This window comes from Humulus lupulus, chromosome 6, assembly GCF_963169125.1.
Source record: "Humulus lupulus chromosome 6, drHumLupu1.1, whole genome shotgun sequence".
In the NCBI taxonomy this organism is placed as follows: domain Eukaryota; kingdom Viridiplantae; phylum Streptophyta; class Magnoliopsida; order Rosales; family Cannabaceae; genus Humulus; species Humulus lupulus.
The window spans coordinates 197,192,915-197,204,413 of record NC_084798.1 but is presented as its reverse complement, the minus strand read 5'-3'; the positions used below and the strand labels follow the sequence as shown (position 1 = coordinate 197,204,413).

At 38.4% G+C, this 11,499-nt stretch overlaps 1 protein-coding gene across 1 annotated transcript; it reads right to left on the bottom strand.

Annotated features, from left to right (window-relative positions):
• Positions 1 to 668: 668 nt before the first annotated feature.
• Positions 669 to 1,031, bottom strand: LOC133785830 (uncharacterized). The gene has a single exon (XM_062225044.1). It carries the CDS (start codon positions 1,029 to 1,031, stop codon positions 669 to 671), a length of 363 nt encoding a protein of 120 aa, XP_062081028.1.
• Positions 1,032 to 11,499: the final 10,468 nt, after the last annotated feature.

Here is an 11,499-nt window from a genome sequence, read left to right as displayed (position 1 = left end):
CAAACTAAATTTAAAAATTTAAAACTCCCCCCTCTCCACTAGATTTTGGCAAAGACCTATTCAACACCGTAATCTTATGCTAAACTATCTATTTTATTGTCACACACACACACACTCTAGTGTAACCAAATGGAGTCAAAGACCATTCTTATTTCCACTTTAGTCTCCCACACATACAAAAGCATTTTCAAATTCAAAATGTGTCAACAAACTTCAACTATCACACTACATTCTATACTATAGTCTTTTGACTCCACATTCATAGTTTTCTAGCTCCACTTTACAAGATTCTTTTGACACATATTTCATTTGAATTTAATCAAGCCCCAACGCCACCTATAGTATTTACAACTAGTTCATCTCTTCCTTGGTTCATGCTTCACATGCCATCCTTTTGTATTTTTGGTTCCTTAATACAAGCTTTTTATGCCACTTCATTAAATAAATTATAAGTATCCAAATTACAATTATTTACTAAACCATTATAATAAAAACATTTCTAAAGAAATCTTTCTAATTCCACAAATCAAGTTATAAATTATAGTATAAAATAACATATGGTCATAATTAAGGAGCTTATAAGAAAGTAATAATCTGATCATTACAATCTTCCCTCCTTAAAGAAATTTTGTCTCCAAAATTTTTACTTTACCAAAAATCTCAAGGTACTATTCCCGAATATCTTCCTCCAACTCCCATGTTGCTTCTCTCTCAATGTTATAGCTCCAAAGAACTTTGACAATAGGGATACTCTTGGATCTCAACTCTTTAGTTCCTCGTTCCAATATGCGTACTGGCCATTCTACATAACTCAAATCCTGCTTCAGCTCCAAAGCCTCATAATTCACCACATAAGACGGATTCACATACTTTCTCAACATAGAGATATGGAAGTCATTATGCGTCTCAGCTAACAATTGCGGTAAGGACAATCGGTATGCTACTAGCCCAACTTTGTCCAATATCTTAAAAGAACCTATAAATCTTGGGCTTAACTTCCCTTTCTTCCTGAAACACATAGCCCCTTTCATTGGTGATACTCTTAAAAACTTGATCACGCACTGCAAACTCAATATCCCGCCTCCTAGAGTCAGCGTAACTTTTATGGAGGCTTTGACCAGTGACCATTCTTTCTCATATATTTTCTACTGCATTTGTTGCTTTTCTTACAGCCTCTAGGCCTTAGCATCGCCTTTCACCAACCTCGTCACAATGAAATAGTGATCGACACTTCTGTCCATAAAGAATTTCATAAGGCGCCATGACTATTGTGGCCTGATAACTATTATTGTAAGAGAACTCTATCAATGGTAAATACATGCTCCACGACCCTGGGAAGTCTAAAATACATGCCCTCAACATGTCTTCAAAAATTTCAATGGTGTGTTCTGACCGACCATCTGTCTGAGGGTGAAACTATGTACTTAATTTCAACTTAGTGCCCATAGCACGATGTATACTTTCCCAGAATTAGGAGGTGAACATCGATCCCCTATCTGAGACTATCCTCTTCGGAAATCTATGTAGTCTCACTCCATGTATTTAAATGGTACGCATTGGCAAGAAGTGAGCTGACTTTGTAAGTCTTTCTATAATCACTTAAATAGAGTCGTGCTGCTTGGTTATCCTGTGTAATCCCGTTCAAAATCCATTGTTCTATCTTCCCATTTTCACGCTGGAATCTCTAATGGTTGTAATGTTTCGACGGGTCTCTGATGTTCGACTTTAACTTGTTGACAGGTAAGGCACTTAGCTATGAACTATGCTATGTCTTTCTTCATTCCCAGCTACAAGTACATTGTCTTAACATCACTGTGCATTTTGGTCGATCCTAGATGAAGAAAATATGGAGTGGTATGGGCCTATTGAATAATGTTGTTTCTTAATTCGACCTTGTGTGGCACACACACTCGATTTCGATATCGCAGTATGCCTTCCTTCGTCATTGATAAATCCACATTCTATGAATTCTCCAGTAATGCCCTTTTTCTTGAGAAGAAACTCATCTCATTGTTGCTCCTCCTTAATTTCTTCCAGAAGTGTAGACTTGATTGTGAGGTCAGCTAATCATCTTGTTATCAATTCAATTCTGGATTTCATAATATCTTGATGTAGGGGTTGGGCTATTCCCCTAAGTACTGATACACTTCCACAACTTCGTCTACTGAGAGCGTCTACCACAACGTTGGCCTTTCCCAAGTGATATAAAATATTACACTCATAGTCTTTCACCAAATCCATCCACCTCATGTTGAGCTCTTTTGGCGTAAACAAGTACTTTATTCTTTTATGGTCTGTGTAGATTTCACACTTCTCTCCTTATAGATTGTGTGACAAGATCTTTAGTGTGAATACCACAGCTGCCAATTCCAAGCCAAGATTTGGGTACCACTACTCATACAAATTTAGATGTCTAGAAGCATAAACAAAAACTTTTCCATTTTGCATCAACACACGGCCTAGTCCCTGTTTCTACGCGTCGCAATATACTACAAATTTATCCTTATTAGTAGGGACACTCAAGACTGGTGCCGATACGAGTTTGTCTTTCAATGTCTACAAACTCTCTTCAAACTTATCTATCCATGTGAATTTTGTTGTTTTCGTGTTGAATTTGTTAAGGATGCAGCTATCTTGGAAACCCTTAAAAAATCATCTATATTAACATGCCAAACCCAGTTAACTCCTCACTTCAATGGCGCTCTTGGGCTTAGACCAGTCTTTAATTGCTTCTATCTTAGCAAGGTCTACTTCAACTCCTTCTTTAGACACATTGTGACCCAGAAATGCCACATTTTCTAACCAAAATTCACACTTCTTGAACTTGGTGTCAACCGGTGATCCTTAACTCGCTCCAACTTTAGTTGAAGGTGCTCCTCATGCTCCACTTGCAAATTTGAGTAAATCAAAATAGCATCTATGAATACTACTACAAATTTATCCAGATAGTCCTTGAAAAATTGGTTCAACACGTCCATGAACGATGCCGACGCGTTTGGTAGGCCAAATGACATCACTAGAAATTTGTAGGGTCCATATCTCATTCTGAAAGTTATCTTTGGAATATCTTCTTCCCGCACCCTCAGTTGGTGATACCCCGACCGCAGATCGATTTTTGAAAACACCATGGACCATTGCAATTGAACCAAAAGATCATCTATGCGTGGCAAAGGGTATTTGTTCTTAATCATCACCTTGTTGAGTTCTCCGTAATCAATGCATATTCTCATACTCCTGTCTTTCTTCTTGACAAAGAGTATCGGTGCACCCCAAGGTGAATAACTGGGTCTAATGAAACCTTTGTCTAATAGCTCTTGAAGTTTCATTTCCAACTCTTTTAACTCGGTAGGCGCCATTCAATAAGGAGCCTTTGAGATTGGAGCCGTCTCTGATGCCAGTTCTATTACGAACTCAATTTCCCTATTCAGAGGTAATCACGATAGATCCTCTAGAAATACCATAGTCATAAACAATAGGCATATTTTCTGGGTTAAATTGCTTCACCTGTGATTTATCTACTACCCATTGTTAATAAATTTCTGAGCCTTGAGAACCGAGATCAAGGGCATACGGGTCCGAGACACGTCTACTTTGAAGGTGAACTACTTTTCTTCTTCTGTTCTAAAATTGACTGTCTCACTTTTACAGTGTATTGACGCTTCGTGCCTTGCTAACCAGTCCATGCCAAATATCACATTGTAATCCTTGATATCCAGCAAGATTAAGTCTACTGGTAAATCTTTGCCTTCAATCCTAACAATCACGATGCACACTCCTCTACTACATAGCATCACCTTCCTCGAGGGTTTTTCCATAAAACTTATCACTAAACAGTTTGTAGAGCTATCTAGGCTATCTATTATTTTCACGAAGATAAAAGAATGCACAGCTCCTAAATCGAATAATACATTGCATAATTTACCATAAATAGTAATCTAACTTGTTACCACAGTATTGCCAGTTTCAGCTTCTTTCCTTGTAAGATTAAAAACTCTATCTGGCATGAACTTGTCGTCTTTCATATGTTCTTTTAATTTTGGGCAATCTCTTTTGATATAATCCCTCTTGTCCACAATTAAAACAACCTTTTGTCTTGAACATGCACTTGTTTGGATGTTTTTTCTTACATGTTGGGCATTGAGGATACTCAACATATGGTTTCTTACCCCCACTACCTCCTGATATTTTTTTTCCTTTCTTATCCACCTCTTGGGTATGGCCACCAACATGTATTTCAAGTGTGGTCATTACGCTCACCATTACCCTTTCTGGCATCCCTTCTGGCTGTGTTCTCCTTCCAAATTCTTTCGTCCGACCAGTCAGACTCCAGGGCTATTTCTAGTGTCTCTACATAGATGGTTAGCCCTCTTATAAGCTTCATATCCCGGGCTTGTTGGGAATAGTGCCCTTAAAGCAATTATAGTAGACAAATGTTTTAAATGAAATAAATAAATGAATTGAATTATTATATATATACTATGCCCAATATTATGTTGATAATATTAAGTAAATATCATAAAATTCCAAAGTTTATCTACGCGGTCTTAATCTCATATTGGTATGAGAGGATCGAGATTAAGATAATAAACTTAAAATAGTTCGCAGTAAAATAAAGTTATGGAATCTTTAGATTAATTACTGCTAGTACTGTTTGTTAGTATTATGAATACATGTGACCTAGATCCGAGCCACTAGTGTAGTAGGACACTTTAGTTAAGGTACTTTATATACAGTGATATATAGAACAGGACCAAATGTGATTTGTTAGTACTTGTTTAAACACCGTTTCGTAGTATTAATCTATAGAGTCCAAGAGCTTTACTTAGCTAGTTAGATAGTAGTAGTAGCACTAGTAATAACTAGTAGTAGTTATAGTATGTTTATTATCGTGGATTTTGGTTCAAGCCCGAACTAAGTTGAACACTTGTAGCAACATGTATAGATTTTATAAGTTTAACCCATAGTTTAAGAATATTAATTATAACATAAGGTTTGATTAATATAGCTAATTATGAAGATGATATTTATTATACTATAAGGTTTAGATAGACCCAATAAGAGAATGACACTTGTCGTGTGAATGTTTAATAAGAAATTAAGTACTTTTGAGGAATAGTTTTATAAGATGAATATTTGAAAACCCCAGAGTCTGCCAGCAGCCTTGAAATTGTTACAGGACTCTGTCAAAGCTGTTTACTCAATTCAAATTAGGCTGAAAAAGTGCAATTACGTGTATAATATTTAAGCGTATGCCGATATATAGCAACTCTAGGGGGCGATATATCGCCACTCGGGGAATACCAAAAACACGTAACTTCGCACGAACACTTCGACGAGCCTCGGGAATATAAGCCCAAGCGATATATCGACTCTAGGGCAAGGATTTTGAATAATTTTGAAACCGAGCTCAATTCAACCCATAACCTCTTAGCTAGCCTCAGAATCTTTTTGACCGAGTCTTAAGCCTCAACTGAACGATTAATCAAATGTTTTTCAATTAAAAAGTCATTATTTTTATTCAAGTTAAAAGAAGATCTTTTCATTCTTGTACTCTATAAATAGGACCTAGTACCCAGCCATTTCTTTCATTCTTCAAGCTGAGTTCAGAGCCTTCAAGCTGCTAGGTTTACTTTAGAGTGTTAAACACTTGGGTTGGGGTTATAAGCTTTATCATCTTAAGCTTATTAAACACTTGGGAAGTAAGGTTAATAGTGTGTATTTTGATTTCGAAGTGTAGTTCGGTCATAGTGCATTCAAAGGTATTCCTATCCCTAGTTCATTTCTATTTGTTTCATTAGTTTTTATAGTTTTTCTCTACTCAAAGCCTAACTCATTGTTTTCCCTTCATGGTTAGGCAATTAAGTTCTTTGAGCTTGAGGTTTCATTTCGGTAAGCTCTTCTTCTCGGTGGTTTAGATTCATTTCTTTTTCATCTCCTTTTTTTAGAAATACTCACCTTCTCATTAATGGTTTTTAGGAGTGTTCCAAAATCCCGTCCTTGTTCTCACATCTCAATATTTGGTAAGGAAAATAGGATAGTTATTATATGCTTATATGATTATGCTATAATATGTTTTTTATATGTTATGATATATATATATATATATTGGGGCTTATAGTTTCTTACATAGCAAACCCCAACCTTTTTATATTTTGGGGGCTTATAGTTGCTTAGCTAGCAAACCTCATTGTATGTTGAGGCTTATAGTTGCTTAGTTAGCAAACCCCAATATTTACCATGTAGATGGGTTATAATTATGATATATGTTTATAGTATATGTTATAGTTTATTTATGTTTACGTTGCATGCTTCTAGTAGATTTTCCTTGCTGGGCATTAGGCTCATTCCTTTATTTTATATGTGCAGGAAAATAATTATGGCGGCGGGAAGATTCTTGGTGGCTTGGGAATGTGTATTGAGGAAGAAGGGATTCGGTGGACTGTGTGAACGATTCGAGGACGAAGTTGTTTTTAGTCATTTCAATTATATTTTCTATGTATTTTCCGCACCTGATCTTGTAATGAATTTATTTACAATTTAAGATATGTTTTATTTTCAAAACAATGGGATCTCATATCCTACCCTGAATTTTTATGTATTTAACCTTTGCTTTATAGTTTTTAATAAAGTTATGACTATTTTGTATGTATGTTTTATTAAAGAATAGTATCTATGTATAAGTAGTTTTAATGGTCCAAGGTCTAGAATTAGTTGGGTCATTACAGTTGGTATCAGAGCAACGGTTCATTCGCATGAAGTTCTCCTCGATACACACACTCAAAGCTCCGAGTCTGACCGCCAAGTAAGTGTTTAAGTATAGTTATTATGTTTATATGTATAGTTAACGATTTTAGCCTTTATGTTTTCAGTTAAGAATGAATGGAGCATTAACTTATGAGGATATCCGAGCCATTAAGGCTTTAAAAAGAATTAGAGAACCTCGAAACACCGTAGGAGTGCTTGAAAGAATCACTCGTAGACTACTTTTGTTCCACAAGGAGATAGGTCACCTCCAAGAATCTAAGCAGATCATGATGAGATCAACATAGCAATACGTTTTAGTAATTAGACTTTTTAGAGATTATCCTACCGTGATTGCAGCCTTAGAAGAAATTTGGGAGACGATAGATGATGAAGATGAATTGCCGGTAGCTATGAGATATTATTTTCTCATACTTAGGTTCACTTCAAAAATGGAATTTTAGTTTACAAATGAACAAAAACATAGAATTTTTACGAATCTTCCTCGAGGGCATTTTGAGGCACAAGACAATGATGACTATGAAGAGATAGATGACGGTATGCTACATGAAGGATCAAATGTAGAAGATCTCGATTTTTAGAATAGATTAGTTTCATTATTTATTTTGTTTATTTGCATTTATGATTGTAAATAGTGAAAACTTTTTTTTCCAAATTAATATCAATGTTATTTTTTTTTTACATGTATGAGTTTGACTTTCTTTTGCAATCATAATAAATAATAAATCTAATAAATAATGAATAAGTTTGGTGAGGGTGGATACAAATCAATGAAACAGGTTTTCTATATTGAGAGTTAGGGGGCCATAGTAGTGGGAACGATTTTACTGATCCCAGACCTCCCTCAATATGGTTAACTTTGGAACAAAGATGAGTTTCGAGCCTGAGAATTAAGTCATATAGGATGACAAGAAACAAACTTAGAAAATAATAAAGATGGCTTATTTTTCTAAGTATAAAAACCCACTCTAATAATAAAGAAGACTTATATAATTGTCATAAGAAGTCATAATTAATGGGTCCGAGTTATGTTGTTTAGATTAAGTTTTTGCCTTAGAGCCTATTAGGGTAAAGTTCTAACATGTTTTTCTCAACTGTTAGAACTCTATTGAAGATGTCACTTTGAAGGTCTACTCGCACCAATGGAAATGCCTCCAACGCTGCTCCAGTGAGCAATGAAGCCCCTCCGGTTCGCAGAAGGGGAGTACATGCTACTGCCAACCGCAATGCGTCGCCGCCGGCTGACAACACTGCAGAAATCGCCAAACTGCGACAACAAGTTGAGGAGTTATTACATCAACAACGAAAACAGGCTCAACCTCAGCCTAGACTCAGCCTCCACCTCCGCCGCAACCACAGCCGCAGCAAATGGCCCCAGCACCCCAACAAGTTGGTCCATATGGGGGATGGCCCAGTGGCGAACTATGCCCCATATCCAATTCAGCACATGGAGCTAGTTTATGAGTGGTTTTGTAAACAACACGCTCCGAACTTTGAAGGGACTACAGACCCCTTCGAGGCAAAAGAGTGGCTCAGGAATGAGGAGCCAATCCTAACGCACATGAACCTCAGCAACGCGGACCGCATATCCTACGTTTCGTCTCTGCTTAAGAAAGATGCCAGAATATGGTGGGACTTAGTCCAGCAGACACATGATGTTGTCACCATGACTTGGACCCGATTTGTGGAGCTGTTCCAAAAAAAGTACTATAATTCGACTATCATCACTTCAAGAGTCGAGGAGTTCGCTGGCCTAAAGCAAGGGAGTTTATTAGTGGCAGAATATGCCCGACAGTTCGACCGATTAGCTAAGTTCGCACTGGAAATGGTTCCAACTGACTATCTGAGGGTGTCTAAGTTCGTTACAGGACTTCGACCGAAGATTGAGCTAGGGGTTAAGCTAGCAAACCCAGGAAACACTACCTAAGCCGATGTTCTAGAAACGAAAATAGAAATATAAAGGCTGCAGGCTAATGTTAGTAAAGAAGAAGCCAGTAAGCCTGAGCCTAGATAGCAGAGTCAACCTCAGACTAGTCGGAACAACAACCACAACAACAACAGCAATCAATCCAGCAACAACAATAATGGTCAGAAAAGGAAGCATCATGACAATAAGTAGTCTAATAACGATAAAAGGGCACAGACGAATAATGGAAGTAGTTGGTCGGGTTATGTAGAATTACCACAATGTACTAAGTGCCAGAAGAAACATCCTGGTGAATGCCAGGCAAACACCAAGGGATCTTAAAATTGTGGTCAAGAAGGACACCTGAAGAAAGAATGTCCTCAGCTCAAGCCAGAAGGGAAAAAGGAAGACAAGATGGTTCTTGCCAGGGTATTTGCCTTAACCCAAGGAGAGGCTGATCCCAGCAATAAAGTGGTCACAGGTCAGGTTTCTATCCTCAATAATATATGTTATGTATTATTTGATTCGGGAGCCACTCATTCGTATATCTCGTTAGGAATGATAGAACAACTAGAAAAACCTTGTGAAAGATTTAGAACTAGGTTTGTAACCAAGTTGCCTTCAGGGAAAGTAGTTCTATCATCACGGATAGTACGAGGCGTACCAATCAAGATTGAGGACGTAGAACTAGACGGACACCTGATAGAACTGGAGATCAAAGACTTCGACGTGATACTAGGCATGGACTGGCTAGCAAGGTATGGCGCAACCATCGACTGCAAACGCAAGAAAGTGATGTTCGAGACTCCTGATAGCCAGAGACTATGCTTCATGGGACAAGTTTCAGGACTACGCACCCCGCTAGTATCATGTCTCAAAGCTCAAAGGATGATAGAAAATGGATGTCAAGCATTCTTAGCCAGCATCACAGATGTAGTAAAGGAAACACCGCTTAAGGTTAGAGACGTCCGCATTGTAAGAAAATTCCCAGAAGTATTTCCCGATGACTTACCAGGGTTGTCGCCTTCTCGGGAAATTGACTTCATGATAGAATTAGTACTAGGCACCGAGCCTATCTCCAAGGCGCCATACCGGATGGCACCTACAAAACTCAAGGAGTTAAAGACAGAACTACAAGAAATCCTAGACTTGGGTTTCATTAGACCGAGCCATTCGCCATGGGGAGCACCAGTTCTATTTGTGAAGAAAAAGGACAGAAGCATGTGGATGTGCATAGACTACCGCGAGCTAAATAAGGTAACGATTAAGAATAAGTACCCGCTGCCTTGGATTGACGACTTGTTTGATCAACTTCGAGGTGCGACCGTGTTTTCAAAGATTGATTTACGATCCGGGTACCATCAACTAAAGGTGCGGGAAGAGGATATTCCTAAGACCATTTTTAGAACTCGTTATGGGCATTACGAGTTTTTAGTTATGTCTTTCGGTCTTACCAACGCTCCAGCCGCGTTTATGGACTTAATGAATAGTGTCTTCAAGGACTACTTGGATTAATTCATCATAGTATACATCGACAACATCTTAGTATACTCCAAGGACGAAGTCGAGCACGAGGAACATTTGAGGTTGATCTTGTCACAACTAAATGAACATCAACTCTACGCCAAGTTCAAGAAATGCGAGTTTTGGCTTTTGCAAGTGGCGTTCCTCGGGCACATTATATCCAAGGATGAAGTTGTAGTAGACCCATCCAAGGTAGAGGCTGTGAAAGATTGGCCAAGACCAAAGAACGCATCCAAAGTAAGGAGCTTTTTGGGATTAGTAGGTTATTATCGGAGGTTCGTAGAGGGCTTTTCTAAGATAGCCAACCTGACTTAGAAACACCAAAGATTCAACTGGATTGATAAATGGGAAGAAAGCTTCCAGTTGCTTAAGGATAAGCTTTGCTCAGCACCAGTACTCTGTTTACCGACACCCAACGATAAGTTTGTAGTCTACTGTGATGCATCGAATCAAGGGTTGGGTTACGTGCTGATGCCGAATGACAAGGTGATAGCCTACGCCTCAAGGCAGCTGAAGGAGTACAAGCAACGCTATCCAACTCAGGATATGGAGTTGGTAGCGGTGGTATTTGCGTTAAAAATCTGGCGCCATTATCTCTATGGAGAATGGTGTGAGATTTATACGGACCACAAAAGTTTAAAGTACTTCTTCACTCAAAAGGAGCTCAACATAAGGAAGCGCAGGTGGTTAGAGCTAGTTAAGGATTACGACTGCGTAATCCTATACCACCCGGGAAAGGCAAACATAGTTGTTGATGCGCTAAGTAGGAAGAGTTATGGGAGTTTAGCAGTACTAGCCAGAATAGAAAAGCCACTACAGCAGGATCTGATCAATGTCGGAATAGAAGTAGTTGTCGATAAGCTAGCTAATTTGTCGATCCAGTTAAATCTGTTAGAAGATATACGGATTGGGCAAGGGCATGACGACACACTAGTGTTACATATGGATGCAGTTAGAGAAGGCAAGCCACAGATTTCTCAATATCAGGTCAAGGGTTATTGGGATATAAGGATCAGGTATGCGTGCCAAATGATCAAAGGATTAAGATGACGATTTTAGAGGAAGTGCATAGTATCCATACTCAGTTCACCCAGGGTCGACCAAGATGACTCACGACATCAAGGCAATATATTGGTGGCCAATAATGAAGAAGGACATAGCGGAATTTGTGTCTAAATGCTTAGTGTGCCAGCAAGTGAAAGCAAAACATCAGTGGCCTGCAGGTTTATTACAACCACTTAGCGTACCGGAATGGAAGTGGACGATATAGCCATGGCTTTCGTGACATGTTTGCCATGAATGAATAA